We start from the raw sequence: 16,063 nt of genomic DNA, 5'->3' as shown, positions 1-16,063 counted from the left end.
GAACATTGGCAGAGGAACAAGCGCTGAAGTGGACCAAAGCAGCTGGCCACGTTGCCGGACGTGCGGGCGGTGTAGCCTGTTTATAGCGGCGACCGGGTTGACCAGTTGGGCCGATCTAGGTAATGGACACGGGGCGGTGCTGTCGTCCGAGGAATCACTTGCGGCGGGAGCCAGGAAAAGCCACTCGATAACAGCGATTAATAAGACTAAGCAGTCTTGGTTTCAGCATTTCTTAACGAAAGGTGTGCGGGTCTGGTCAGGTCGATGTCCAAGGATTTCTTCTCGTCTTTCAAGTAGTAATTTACACTCCCCTCCCCTTCTGTCTCTCTCTCTCTCTCTCTCTCTCTCTCTCTGTCGCAGGGACCATCGACAAGCTTAGCTTCCATATCCATAGCTCTCTCTCTCTCTCTCTCTCTCTCTCTCTCTTCTTACATCAGGCTAGCTTTCTTTGCTCCTTCGGCGTTTACGCTACACAAGCCCCTTTCCTCAGACCAGAGCTCATGTTGGTCTCCTCCCTTTGCCTTTATTCTCCCCCTTCCGTTCCATAGTGGAGTAATAAGTGCATCATTGCACACACATTGAGGTAACTGGAGAAAGAGGATCACCGTGAGTGCAGCAATCATCTCCATTGTCAGTCACATCGGTAGTTTATATCCAGGTTCGCATGTATGCCTCCTCCTTCAAGCCCTGTTCTTTCGTCTCAACCACCCCCTCCCCCTCTCCCCAGAAGGAGGTTCTTGCACCAACCCCAACCACCATCCGAGGAGATTCTTGACCTCGATCAACATCATTATAATTCCATCAGCTTGGAGAATGCCCTCCTCCATGGCAGCTCCCTGCAGGCTGCCCAGGCACAGGCCGCCGAGCTGCGCGCATTGCACGCGGCCATGGTCGCCTCTAATCCCCAGCACCATTACAAATACTATCAGAAACAGCAGCCCCACCACCAGCATTTTCGTCCTCTGAACAAAGCTTGTGAGCAATGGAGGTCCATCAAAAGCCCTGCAGGAGATCATGTGTTCCCTCTCAGCTCCCCTGCATCGGTAACTGACAGCTTCACGGCTGCGTCTACCCACGAGTACCCTATCTTTACACCAGTATGTCTGGTTCTGCTCGTTGTCTTGTCATGTAGGAATGACAGAATTTGTGTTTGTGATCAAATAATGTCTTTGAAAAATATACAGGGTCCACACTCTGGCTGATCTGATGGTCACATTGACTTAAACATTAAGGAACGATGCCTTATGAAAGCGGCTGAATTCTTTCAGGGTAGATAAACCACCCATTGCACTCAAACATTTAATGAAAACTGGATGCACTTTATAAACCCTTTAAGATCAAAGGAAATAATAGTTCGCTTATTGTCCAAGCGTGGACGGTACTAGTCCTTTGCTTAGAGTACAAGTAAAATGGCTTAAGCCAATTTGCTTGGGTTGGAATCATTGAAAGATTTCACAACTTCAGTTTTCGTAGTAAGGATTTCACATCTATCGTGGTAGTTTCCTCGGGGCCATCAGGATATATCCATGGTGATTGCTACACATGCATTCATCTTTCCTGGATGGGTTAACTAAATCCTAGTCAATTTAGTTGATGGGTCGTCTGTATGCGAGTTGTATGTTTGACACAGCCAAGTTTCTGTTGGGAATTCTCAAACAAATCCTGCTCTTTTGGGATGCAGACATCTGAAGAGCTCATGTTTGGGGGAAGTACAAGCACTTTCGAGATCGAGAGCACGCGAAATTCGATGGACGCAAGGGATATAATTCAGGCAGAGAGGCTGAATTACATTCTGGACAATTCCAAGAGGAGCATGTCTACGCTTGGAAGGAGTGCAAACTACACCACTTACAAGGTTGGGGCGATGAAGGGTCAATTAGGGGAGCAAGCTAATGCAAAGAAGCCATTGTTTGAGCTGATAACAGAAGAAGCTGCAAGGAAGAAGGGTAGCTTGTACGAGATAGGGATCACAGGAGGGCAAAGCAATGGTGATCAGGGGTGTACTAAGAGAAAGCCAGCGAGTGCAGGGAACGATCATCATGTGGATGAAGGCTTATCTTGTGATAAGTGCAGGCCGACTGCAAGTACAGCTGCCAAGACAGTGGTACCGTTAGCAGACTCGAGGGAGTTTAGCGACACGAGGTCAGCTAAGGGGACTCCACAGACTGCCTCTAAAATTAAAGGAGGGGCAGGCATACCAGGGGGGCATACCAACCCCATCAAGGCATGGTGGTTCTCTCGGGTCAAGCCCAAGAAGCATGGGAGCCTGCCGACCGATACCCACGTGGAGGCCGCCGCCAGAACTACCTTCAGCAGCAGCCGGGAGCAGAGCGTGAGCTCCAGCCTGCACGCGGAGGTGGAGAAGGACCTGGAGCTGGCGATGGCGATGGACCTGATGGAGCTCAAGGTGCAGCAGGCCACCATTAGGCGGGACATGGCGATCGGGGAGGTGGTGGAGATGCGGGTGGCGATGGAGGCCATGGGGAGGCGGGTGGCGGAGCTGGAGGGGTGCTGCAGGGGCCTGAGGGCGGAGCTGGGGGAGGCCAGGGCGAGGAAAGAAGAAGAAGAAGAAGGAGGAGGAGGAGAAGGAGAAGAAGAGGAAGAAGATGAGGCTGTGGCGGGAGCTGATGATGTCTATAATGATGATGATGTTGGAGTTTCAAGCAGGAGCCATGGGTACACGGGCAGTGCTCGGGAGGTTCCGAGCAGGAGTGAGTTCTTCCACGCTGTGACGGAGGCGAGGGTGGAGGTGAGGCAGCTGTGCAGGGCGCTCCTGCAGCACCTGCAGGAGGCGGATATGGCGGCCGAAGCAGGGGAGGAGATGAAGAAGAAGATTAAGGAGAAGGAGAAGAAGAAACCGGCGGAGGAGGAGGAAGAGGAAGAGGAAGAGGAGGAACAAGAGGAAGAGGAGGAGGAACAAGAGGCCTCGGGCGCCCTCCGGGCCCTCCTCGCCCGCTCCCGCGGCCACCGTTCCAGCTCCCTCGCCCTCCGGTCCCACCTCGAGTCCCTTGTCAACCTGATCCTCTTCCACCACTTCGAGAACATCGCCTTCCAGCGCGGAGGGGCTCACCCCGCCTCCCTCCTCCACCCCTCTGCCCGGGCCCGAACCTCCTACCGCACCTATCTCGCCGCGGCACGTGTCCCCCCGTCCACCCTCCTCGCCCACAACCCCTCCTTCCACCACTTCTGCCAACGCAAGCTCGCCTCCCTCTCCTGCGCCCTTGGCCTCCACCAATCGCCGCGTGCCACGTGGCGAGCGGAGCTCCTCGAGACCTTCTACGTGGCGGCGCGCAGTGTCTGGCTTGTGCACCAGCTGTGTCTGTCGTTTGTGCCCCCGTCCCATGCGTCCATCCTCCGCGTCGCGCGGGACACCGCATTCGACATCCGGTTTATGGAGGAGTTGCCATGTGAGGTCGGATACCTCAGCCACAAGCATCAACTCACAACCTCCCAGCAACACTTGCTTGTCAAGCTCATGGTCATGCCTGGCTTCTACGTCAACAATCATGTCATCAAATGCAAGGTCCTGTGCTGGCACATGTAATGTAGCTTTTGCGAACTAAAGTGGCTCACACATACAAGCTTTACATTTGTGTACTCACACATGTTAGCGGTTATTGGACATGCTTGGAAGGAACCTAATTGTGTCTTTCCTTGCATAAGTCACCCTACCCCCTCATGTCCCTACTAATTCAAGGTATCATCCATAAAACCCCTTTCCCGATCAATCCCTCTCGCATATATGCGCATACGCTTTGATGTCAAAAAAGAGCATCCAGATAGTCTTAAAGTTGTACATTATGTTGGACAGACCACGATCCACGTGTGTTTTTACAAGGCTTTAGCATCCTATCACAATAATGTAGAGTGCAATTTTGACATTTACTGGTGTTGGAATATAAAATGATTGGGCAAGGTTAAGACTATAGACGTCAGAAGTATCTTTCTTTCTGTTGTAAAAGATAAAGTTAAAGTGAATATTTACTTTACAAAAAGGTTACTTGAAAATAAATGAATGGAGCACAACTCATTCCACTAATTGATAATATAAATATATGAAATGCCATACTAGATTATCCACTTATGTACAATGTATCCTTGAGTAATTTTTGCTTGGTTCTTTGTGTAAACTCCCACGAGTAGTCATGCTCGAATACAACAATCCACTTGTGGATTGTTGTACTCTCAATATACCTAATAATAGTACACCAAGTGTATGCAACTTTCACTATGTTAACTTAGTGAATCCCTTATGTATGTACAATACACGCTCAAAAGAACATGTACCCCTTATGTTGAACTCACATGTTACAGGTAAGACATTTGAACTCATGACATGTTGAAATACATGTAAGACAATCATTAGAGTTGTTTTGGATCATGTGAAAATGTTTCTCCTCTAAGGATTGTAGGACAAGCATGCTCCTAGTAGAAAGAACAAAAGCCAAGTTAAGCACATTAGAGGGACCTAGCATTCTTAACCCCTTTTATTATAAGATGCTGGCATATTAGAATAGTACACAACTATGGACCAATTTGTGGTCTATTAAATTTCAAACATTCCTAGAAGTCTAATAATAATTAGGGACTCGACTTTTGTAATGACGTGGATAGTAACATGCTAACAATAGAAGTGCCACATATACAACCATTTGGTCCACCTTTACATATAACACGTTTGACATGTTGTGATAAGTAGAATTGTTGGTTTGTGAAAGATTTGAAAGCTTCAATCTAAGTAGTTTTACTAAATTTGTTATATTTCAAACTAGAGATATAGATTGAATAGTTATCAAAACTTGATGTATTTTTGAAACTACAAATATAAAATCTTTTCAAAACTAATTTAGTTGTAGAAAATGTGACACTTGATTATGTTTCTCTCAATATCATTGTAAGTGTTTGGATCACTCATTTGTTCTCACGTAATGTTTGCTTTTAAAGCTTCTAGTACAAGATCAATGCATGACCTTTAGTCCACTTGGTATTGAACTCTAATTTTACAAAATGTGAACACAATTTCCAAATTAGTTCACCTCCTATGTATTTTTGAAGAGAAAGAAGTTGTCAATGTATAAAAAGGATAACAATATCACAACTATTAAGATGGCCCTAGGTCACCTAATGTGAAATATGGGATTCGTATCATACAAAAAATAGGGCGCGGAGAATCTCTCACTTCTCTTCTCTTCTTCTCTTCACTTCTCTTTGTGCAACAACCATAGCAGGTGAAGCTTGGAGATTGAGCTTGCTTGATTGCATCCCTTTGTGTGGCTAAACTACAATAAAATGATTAATTGGAAGAAATAAATCTTTCATATGGCATTTTATATGAAAGAAATATTATTTGGTATGAAATAAAACCCCCTTATAAAACATGGGTTTGCACAATAGCTTAGCATATCTAAGTGGTCTCTAAGTTGAGGGACTACAACAACAAAGGTTAAGAGTATTAAAAACTTAAGTCAAAGAATCATTCAATTAATTAGTAATGTAGTCTCAAGGGATATTTGGGCTATATTAGTTATCTTAATTAGTTAAAATGGTAATCATTTTGGTTTAAATGTACTTTTTAAAGAAATAAAAATTTTATTTACTTTGTGAAATAAATAGATAATAAAAATTTGGAAATAGTTATTGAGGTTCAAAAGGACAATAGGAGGAAAGGGGACTTAGAGGAATTTTAATAGCTTGAGAAATTATTCTTCAAGTAGACCTATTTAGGATGGGATGAGCTTTAGCACCTCTACTTAATGAATCACTCTTCAAGTATGTTGGGGTAAAAGGCCCTTGGGCCTCCTTGTGTATAGTGACCACCCATATTCTTTATTCATATATATATGAGATAGTGCAATAAGGCTGTCATATTATTCTTGGTAGCACCTACATTGTGTGTGCTCTTCTCTCCCACATCTTCCTCTTCTCCTTCTCCACTGCCATTGCATCCCCTTCAACTGGTATCAGAGCAGGTCTTTTGGAGTGCAATCGGGCTGTGCACACGAGGTACGAGAGCCTGCTTCTCACTCAATTTCAACCATTCATAGGTACAATAGGGTTTGGAAGAGTAGGGGTAGCCATAGCTTCACTCTTTGGAGCTTGTTACCTCATTGCCTTGACTTGAGCCTTTGTAGGCTTGTTTGGGCATACTCAAGGCCTCCATTGGGACTTGTCTTGTCTCCCCCCACCCTAGTTTTGTACAAAAACATGATGCTAGAATGATTCATCATTTTGCACCATTTTTCAAACCTATCTACAGCTCGTGACTATCATTTGAAGCAGCCCCTCATCAATAGGGCACTTGGGCATGGCTTCTTGAGCCCCCAACACTTGATTTCAACCTTGGCCTTGGTCTTTAAGCTTGGCATTGAGCATTGATGTGATTTACTTTAGATTTGGGAGTGTTATACATAGTTTACAAGTAGCCCACAACAGTGCTACATTAGCATTTGATGTCTGGACCACTTTGGCATGGAGATTGGTTGCTCGCTTCGTCCTGAATGCTAGGGGAATGTATGCCTATGATATGAGATGATTTTGGGGATGAATTTTCTCAGCTATTAACTGTTTTACACAGTCCACAGGCAGCCCACCAAAACAGGGCAGCCCCCTGTCATTACATTTTATGCTTATGCTACATGGTCATTTGATGCCCGATTATACCTGGTAAGTGCATATACATATGGGAAAGTATGCCTAGGATTTGCCTATGCTTTTGAGCTTGCCTTGAGCCATTTTTTGCTCAGTTTTGGAATGTTATTTGCTGTTGGAATAAGCAAGGCTGAAGCTATTTTGCTTCCAGTTTGGTTATGCCTACTGTGTATCGGGTGCTCCCGACTACTTAGCTTGACCTCTTGAAGGGGAGGCAATGGTTTACAAAAAATACAACAATATATTTTACAACTTGGAGGTCCTACAGTCGTACTGTATTCAATTATTTGAGGTGACTCTTGATGAATGTGATGGCCTCATGAAACTTGTACTCAAGCTCGATGAGTGCTTGATTGTGAAGGATAAAAAGCTAGAAGGGGTCACCATCACCCTGATGAATAGGGCACCCGATCTAACAATTTCAAAGCACAATCCAAAATGGTTTAGTTTCCAGTCAGAGAACAAGATATTCTCTTTGGGGTCCTTTGAGGTGAGCAATATCTTTTAAGTTGGAAGTTTACTTACGCTAATAATGTTGTTGTATCACATGCTTATAACATGTGTGTATTCTAGGTTGTCTGAGAATTTTGAAACCTTGCATTGGATTTTCCACAAGACAAATATACCCAAATCATTAGTGAGAAAAGAATGGGAGAATCTTGGACATGGAAGGATTTGGAAGATTCAAAGTAGAGTGGCATCTATAGTAGGTGATTTGAAGACCATAAAGTGCATGTACAATCTCTCAGAAGGGGCCAATTCAAAGAGCCCATGCATAAATTGCATGCATACTCCAAAGGAATTTGAAAAAAGGAATTGGAAAAAGGCACCCAATAGGCACCTCAAAGATCCTTGTTTGAGAGTAGTTTTAGATATTCCCTTATCTCAAGTCCATATCTGCACAATGCATGGTCTGTGCAAGATCATTGAGAAATTACTTTTCTTATATATATGTTTTGCTTGGACAATGCAACCTTGGTATGTCCAGGTCAAGGCAATTGCAACACTTGAGAAGGCATTATCAGACATTGGTTTGCTTGGTGGAAATGTGAAGATTGAAAGGGACGAGAAAAGGCCAAAGGATCGAGACATGCTAAAGAAACTCTCTGTTGGGGGTGTGAAAGCACATAGATTTTTATCTTCACCACCCTTCAATAATCCTAGTCAAATAAAATATTCCACTCAAAGAATTCAATTTAACAGGTGGAAGTGCATCCGCAATGCAATTGTGGACCATGCTGATAGTGGTGAAGCATGATCACGCAAGGCCAATGTTTGGATGCCTTTAGATACAATCTTTAAGTTTTGTGACATGCACGCATGGAACTCAAATGACTATCAAGCCTTTGAAATAGCATTGGATGAATTTAAAAAGTCAATGGTTAGTGCATGGATAGATCCACATATTACCCACTACATGGTACCTATCTTCATAATATCTGATAAAGTATAATTACTTAATATTAGGTGCATGAAGCACTAATCTAGCATCCTTTCTTATGATTTGATAGCACATTACATATAACCACACCCCTAGGTTTGCCAAGGAATATGGCACTTTATCAGTATGGCCAACTCAAGGTATAGAGAAAACCCATTATCAAGCCCATATTGGCTATTTTAGCCATACAAGACATGGTGGAGGAGTAGAGAGAGCCAATAGTTTAGAAGAATTACACCAATGGACATACAGAAAGCTTGTCCATAGAGCTAATAGAAAAGAAGCACTAAGAACATCTAAAATCAACAAATCAATGCAACATTTGGAGACAGAAAGAAGAAAAGAATCATGGGACAATTCCAATGCATCAATCAAACATACTATGTGGCGACAAAATAGACAAAGGCAAGGAAAAACTTGGATACCCATTTCCTCGAAAATACTTAAAGTGTTTGTAGAAATTTTGGCACAAAGGAACAGTTATCAATTATCTATTTTTGGAAGAAATATTTTACATAACAAATATACAACTTACTTTTTTTGAAAAACCACTATTCTTGAGTATACAACAATGAAGCTCACTCCTCTACTCTTGAAGATGGCCTAGCTTCTTCTTGTAATTGTCACTCTAGTTCATTTAAAGATTGTTGATCAATTTTTGGAATTAATCTACTTCTAAGCAAGTGCCTTTTTCCATATTCTGCAAGCATAGTAGGATCCTTGTCCCACTCATAAGCTCAAATGATGTGTATGCTAAGTGGTATTTGGCACATCGTTTCTAGAAAGCAAGGCCTTGACAAAAAATTCTCATAGCTTCCTGTTTCTCCAAAAACATTATCTTTTATGCATTCCACCTAATAGGATACCCTCCAAGATATCTTGATAGGGTCTTCAATGCAAAAAGAGGGAACTCTACATTGTCCCTTGAGAACTTGTGGTGGAATGCAACGAACTTTGAAAAGGTGAGTATTTGGTATAATGGCCCAAGACGAGTCCTTGCCTAAACCTCCCTTCCGTTTGCCACCTACATAGCCAATGAAACCATCTTCGTACATGACAAGTTGAAAAATAGCATGTACATGACAAGCCGAAAAATAGCATGTACATGACAAGCTGAAAAATAGCAAACATACCTAGTGAGTCTTAGGAAATTTTTATGGAAATCAACATGGTATCCAAATGAACATAGTTTGTGAAATAAACCTTATGATTTTCATATGAAACAAGCAACTCCTCACTCCATATTTGAATGGACAATTGGTAGATTTGCAAGGACTTAGGAGTCAAGTCCTTGTTTGATTTACCCAAAAGTGAGAAACATTAAAAAAAATTGTGTTACTTCGAACTCTTCCTCTGAAGGAATGGATAAGTCATATTGGAGTGCATCCTTGTATATCACAGTCAAAGTCTCTACTGTGGAGAGGTATTCCATTTCCTTGACATTTGAATCCACAAGTAGATACTTATCCCAGTCCGATACAATAAGATTAGAATTTGTTTCTAGATTCTATGCAACAATGGCTAGGCAATAGTCCTCCCTAATGTTTAAAATGACCTAGATATCGGACATAAGAATATATTTTCTTTCGCCAATAGGGTAGGAGGGGAGCAAAGATGTGCGAACTTCACCAACATCCTCCTCAAAAACTTGCTCAACAATATAACCCACCACCTCTGTGTTCTCCCTTCTCAAAGCTTCAACATCAAGTTGAGCACTTTGCTTCCTCTCATTGGCCACATCTTCTCGCTGTGAAACCTCTTGCACTCCCTCTTTCTCCACTTCACAAGATTGTGTATTTTCTAGGTCTTGGACAGGCTCTTTTCCTTCATCCCCTAGTAACACATGTAGAAAGCATACAAACCCATGAAAGTACTCGACGAGACTACACTTCTAATTGTGTGCAAGGCATTGTAGATCTACCTTTTTCATGCCCTTAGGAGCCCTTAGCACAACCCTATAGAACCTTTTCCTTTGGGGCTTATCAACAAAGGCATCATTCATGTGAACATACTACAGGCCCTTGATAGGAACCTCTCTAGCAGATGTCTGCTCCAAAAAGTGGCCTCATGTTCCTTGAGATAGACTCACGAGGACTTGATCCATTTCTTTGCAGAGACAGTGATAGAAAACACTTGGGATACTTGTGGTAGCAAATGCTCTTATCCCACTCAACCAAGGAAATCTACAAGCATCTCCTTAGGATTGCATCCAGTCCTCCTAGGCTCTTGTGTCAAAGTGCTAGGAGTGCCTTCAATAGTAGCAGGATCTTGTGCCGAAGTGTTAGGACTCGTTTCACTCCTCGCATGCTCAAGAGCCCCTCCATATGTTGCACATTTGTAGCATCCATATCTACAAACACAACTATATGAGAAACACCAATTGGCAAAGGGGGACTAGGACAATGCCGGGGGGGGGGTTTCAAAAACTCAAGGCACCCCCTTGCGCTGTGAGGGTCCTTAGCAGTTTGGGGCAGGGTGGACCTGCACAATGCGAGGGAGGAGGGGTCCAAATCTTGAGGCCCCCCCTCGCGTTGTGATGGTCCTTGGTCATTGTTTTGGGATAGGGAGACTACACAATGCGGTAGGGAGGGGTTCAAAATCACAAGGCCCTCCTCTCGCATTGTGTTGGTCCTTGTTTTAGGAGGAGGTGACTGCACAACGTGTGGGGGGGGGGGGGGGGGGGTTCAAAATCTCAAGGCCCTCCTCTCGCATTGTGTTGGTGGTCCTTGTTTTGGGATGGGGGGGCTGCACAATGCGAGGGAGGGAGGGTTCCAAAACTCGAGGCCCCTCCTCTTGTGTTGTGTTGGTCCTTAGTAGTTGTTTTGGGAGGGGGACCACACAACGTGGGGGGAGGGACCTCGAGGTTTTGAAACCCCCCTCCTCGCATTCTATAGTTCCAACAACTAGCGAAGGGGGACAAGGGGGTGCAAGCTACTATACCAACACAATAGAAGTCCAAAACGAAGTGCAAGGGGGTCCGCCCCTTAGGATAGAGAGCAAGAACGGACCTTTGATCAAGTAACACAAGCTAGGGGTGAGGGAGGGAGGGAGAGAGAGAGAGAGAGTAGAGTGATAGAGAGGGAGTGAATAAGCACAAAAATAGGGGGTGAATTTGTTATTATCCCTACTCTTAATAGCCTCGGGTATTGCACATGTGGTGACTATGTGCACGTTCTCTACGGTACTTGCAAGGATCCTCATTGGTGGAAACATGGTGCCTCACTCATTTCTTTACATGCAAAGGGACCATGGTGGTGGGACACATGGCATACACTTTTAATTCTCACATGTGTGGGTGCACGTTCTTGCTAGTGTGGCATCAAGTGATGTTAGCACATGTAAGTATTGATATATATAGCACAAAATTTGATAGTCAATTGATTTTTCACTTTGCACGTTGCAAGCCTCTCGAACCTCCATAGCATGTTGCAAGCCTATTGAACCTCCATAACTTTTGACACTCATCTACAATAGTGAGTCTCTCCCCCTGCAAAGCTTGCACAACACGATATGGCCGTAATGAGCTACAAGAGCACCCTCCCCTCGCGTTGTGCTAGCCTAGGTCTTGCACAACACGTAAGGGGAGGCGTGGAAAAATCTTGATCCACCCCCCTCATGTTGTACCATCCCCCCAGTGATGGGAGCCGCACAATACGGGGTGGGACCCTCCCAATCTTGCGACCCCCCACCCTTGTGTTGTGCGGTCCTTCCTCACCCCATCGTGAGCTACATAACATGAGGGGTAGGCTTCTATGTTGTGACCCCACCCTCGTGTTGTGCAGTTCCCCCCCCCTCAGCGGAGGGTAGCCAAGAGCGACACAATGCAATGGCAAAGGCCTCCTAATGTAGTAGCCCCTTGCCCTTGCATTGTGCGATTTTCTCTAGCCCTACACTGCGAGGGGGGAGGCTTGCACAACGTGAGGAGGGGGGCTTCTAATATTGGGACCCCCCTCATGTTCTACTAATATTGGGACCGCACAACACGAGGGGGGGCTCCTAATTTTTGGACCCTCCTCCCTCATGTTTTGTAGTCCTGGGGGTTGGAAAATTAGGAGCCTCCCCCTCTCGTTGTGCAGTCCCAAAAATAGGAGGCACCCCCCTCCTATGGTCCCAAGGACTGCACAATGCGAGGGAGGGGGTTCCAAAAATTAGGAGTCCTGCCCCCCCGATTGTGCAATTCCCTCCGCCCCGCACAATGCGAGGGGAGGCCTCCTAATTTTTTGACCCCCCTCCCCTCATGTTGTGCAATTCCCCTCGCCCCACACAACAAGAGGAGGGTGGCTCCTAATTTTGGGACCCCCCTCCCTTGCAATGTGTGGATTTGGTCTCTTTTATTCCATTTCTCTAAAATTTTTCCCTTTCCTCATTGGGAGTTCTAATACTACGTTTGTATTGTTCATAGACATGGCTAGAACAAAGCAGACCGCGAGGGTAGTATCATCCAGAGATCCATAGACCCACACATTGCACAACAGGGAGCATCCTTTTGGCAGAATTTGCAAGGTGATGCATTAGCCCCCCCTAGCCCAAGCTCACATCAGGGATCAGGTTCCGAGAAGAGAATGACTCCCTTATAGACCAGAGCTTATCGTAAGCTGTACCAACAATATGCCTTAGTCCTTAAAGAGCTAAGGAGGATCATGAAGTGCCATCACAAGCTTGCAATTTTGAAAATGCCATTTACTAGGATTGTTAAAGATATATGTGAAACAAGCAACCTATTTTGCTGGCATGCCTTAGCATTGGATTGCCTACATGAAGCTGATGAGAGGACTTTATAGTAGAAATTTTTTAGGACTCCTGCATTTGGCAGCTCATGCCCATAGGGTGACAGTGACACCTAAAGACTTCACATCCCTCAAGTTACTCATGTTCAAATACAACAAGTTGCTAGTCCCACAAGACATTATAGATAGGAAGATTAAGGGAATTTTAGAGATCCCTCCCCTCAAAAAGAGCAAGGAGGTGAGGGTGAATGATGTCACACCCTCGCATTCCCACAATATGATGCAAAATACCCAGAATGTTGCCTATGAAGAAAGGGAGGCTTGTGAGACGACGAAGGCCAAGGAGACCCTACAAAAAAGAGAGAGGCATGTTAGCATGTATGAGGACAATCGTGAGGAGCTTGAGATGCTGGGTCCATTTTTTGATGTTGCCTTGCCTCTAAGAAGGCCACACCAACAACAGATCAATGCCATCCACTTTAGTGAGGAGGATATTCAAGTCCTCTCAAACCTTCAAAAGGAGATCAAGAATCATGTAATGACCGTAGTCTTAAGGTATCGTGAAACTCAAATTTTTTCATGTTTTCATCATATGTATATGGCCTAAATCTTACTATTTACTTGCTTTTGCAGCTTAATTCTTGTAAACCTTCCCTCAGATGTTCAAGAGAAAGTTTTCATCATAGATTCTCTCCTATCGACCCAAGAGAGAACATCATATCTGGATGTGTGGCCATGGTATCAAGATTTCAATTTGGATCTCGTAGAACATTTGGTTATGGCATATTGTAAAAAGTAAGGCCTTTTTGGTATGTTTCTTTTAAGTTATCTCAAATATTTTTTAATTGTCAAACTTTATTTTTCTCCTTGCCTTATAGATCTCAATGGAGCCCGATTGTTTATGATATTCCCACACGAAGATGCTTTCTAGCCAACTCAATTGAAGGATACCATGACAATGTGAAGCAATAAGTTCCATGAGAGGGAGAGGGAGAGGGAGAGGGAGAAAAACACTAATTATGTTTTCCTTTACCAAAATAGTTCTTTGGAAAAGCTAGTAAAGGGCTTCGAGGCAGTGATTCAAGACCACGAAATGTTGGACAACACAAGAATCATCCTTGTAATGAAGAGCTGAGAGGAGAGAGAAGAAGAGTTGAGGAGAGAGAAAGAGAGTAAGAAGAAGAAGGAAGAAGACTAGAAGAAGAGAGAGAAAGAGAGAAGGGAGGAGAGAAGGAAGGAGGAAGACATGGAAGCTGGAGGTGAAGGCGAGGAGTATGATCTTGGTAATAACTGGTTGCCCTAATCTGGGGCACTTACACCTTAAATACCCCAGTCAGTGTGACGGGGTGTCTAAACCCTAGTCGGTGTGTATCCCGCTTGTTACAATCCATCCCCACTCGCAAGGTTTTTGCCCTAAAAAACAAGGAGAAATAGAGGGGAGTGATGGGTGGCTACGAGAGGGTTTCATAGTACTACTCAAAGCCCTTTGACAATGAAGATTAGGTGTGGAGAGACTAGGGACAGCATGCAGTCCAGGACCAGTCTGCTGAAGTAAACTAGTCACAACTTTTGATAGGCTGCTCCAAATGGGGCGTACCATATGTCGAAACGGAGCTTATGAAGAGTACTTTTAGCCTATTTAGAATTTACATGCATGTGATTTGAGTAAGCACAAAACTGTTCTAAAATAGTGTGCAGTGTACGGGCAGAGGGTGGGCAATTTGGGGCATGACTGGCTAGTCTTCCAGCTGTTGGGGTTCACGGAGGTAGGGAAATTCATGGAGGATGGTTGTTGGGTGCCAAGAAGCTTCTTACAAGGGTAGGACTTGCCATTTGATGAGGTATTCTTTGATGGATCGGAATCGTAAGTGCTTATCTTGCTGCCCAATGATTGCTTTAGGGACATATTGAGTGATGCCCTCTTCATCTATGGGGGGAAGTTCTTCCACATAGTCCACTGAGGAGCCTACAAAGGGTTTCAGTTGGCTAACATAAAACACATTGTGGATTTTGGTGGTAGGGGGTAGTTCTAAGCGGTAGGCCAAGTCACCAACTCTCTTCAGGATCCGGTATGGGCCATAAAAGCGATGGGCTAGCTTGTTACTGCTGCCCTCTTTGAGAGTTGAGTAGCAGGACTTAGGCACTTTCAAAAGGACCAATTCCCCCTCTTCGAATTCCAAATGCCTTTGTTTTTCATCAACATAGAGTTTCATGTGTGTTTGGGCCTTTTGAAGATTCATTTTGCATTGCTGAAGTAACGCTTGCATGTGATCCAATTCAGCTTGACTCTAAGGGTTGATCTTATCATTAAACAAGATTGTGGGAAGGGGAACCTTATACCCATATAAGGCCTCAAAAGGGGAAACTCCAATGCTAGAGTGTGTGGAGTTATTATATGTGAACTCAGCTAAGTGAAGCCACGTATCCCAACTGTGTTGTACATCATGGCAAAAGTGCTGTAAATATGTCTCAAGCCATTTGTTCACTCTCTCAGTTTGGCCATCAGTCTGTGGGTGGTATGCAGTGGATGGAGCAAGCTTGATCCCCATGGAGGTGAAAACTGTCTACCAGAAGTTGCTCATAAACTTTGCATCCCGATCATGTACTATGACTTGTGATAAGCTATGTAGCTTGAAGACATTTTCCATAAATTGAGTGGCCACCTGAGAGGCAGTATATTGGATCTTAGTGGGGATAAAAGGGGGAGCTTTGGTGAGGCGATCAACTACCACATAGATATTGTTCCACCCTTTCTTAGTCACATGAAGGCCAATGATAAAGTCCATTGTGATGTGAGTCCATTTCCCTTCAAAGATAGGGAGAGGCTGCAAGAGGCCAGTAGGCCTGAGTGTACTATCCTTGTTTTGTTGGCATGGAACACATTTGGTCACAAAGTCCTTGACGTCCCTCCATAAGCCTTTCCAATGAAAGCTCTTGGCAATCCTGTCATAGGTTTTGAAAACACCCAAGTGATCAACAATGGGGCAAGAATGCATCTCTTCCATGATCTTTTGTGTGAAGGGGGAAGTGTGTGGGATGACAATCTTGCCATGGAACCAAATAAGGCCATGCTTGAGTTGATATTGGGAGGTTTTAGCCATAACCCCATGCTGTAATTTCTGAAATGTGTGGCTGAAATGATTATCTAATAAGTAAGCCTCTTGGAGCTCTTCAACCCAATCACTGTGCAATTCTAAGATAGAGAACACTCTGCATGCCCACATTCGAGAGAGTGAATCAGCCACAA

The 16,063-nt window shown here is 44.3% G+C and overlaps 1 protein-coding gene across 1 annotated transcript; it reads left to right on the top strand.

The window, feature by feature from the left end:
* Nucleotides 1-224: 224 nt before the first annotated feature.
* On the top strand, nucleotides 225-3,926 carry LOC148032182 (uncharacterized). Its single transcript, XM_087682810.1, has 2 exons — nucleotides 225-1,097; nucleotides 1,682-3,926. Exons 1-2 carry the CDS (start codon nucleotides 669-671, stop codon nucleotides 3,542-3,544), a joined length of 2,292 nt encoding a protein of 763 aa, XP_087538936.1. The 5' UTR covers nucleotides 225-668; the 3' UTR covers nucleotides 3,545-3,926.
* The last annotated feature ends 12,137 nt before the right edge of the window (nucleotides 3,927-16,063 follow it).

Source organism: Lygodium microphyllum, chromosome 8 (genome assembly GCF_053477565.2).
Source record: "Lygodium microphyllum isolate KBCC chromosome 8, Lygodium_microphyllum_v1.1.10, whole genome shotgun sequence".
Classification (NCBI taxonomy): domain Eukaryota; kingdom Viridiplantae; phylum Streptophyta; class Polypodiopsida; order Schizaeales; family Lygodiaceae; genus Lygodium; species Lygodium microphyllum.
This window is presented reverse-complemented; position numbering and strand designations above follow the sequence as displayed.

Excerpts from the sequence above, each read along its gene's own strand:
- LOC148032182 (XM_087682810.1), top strand. The coding sequence starts at position 669 with ATGCCTCCTCCTTCAAGCCCTGTTCTTTCGTCTCAACCACCCCCTCCC. Across the intron at positions 1,098-1,681 it reads AGTACCCTATCTTTACACCA|ACATCTGAAGAGCTCATGTT; the intron begins GTATGTCTGGTT and ends TTTGGGATGCAG.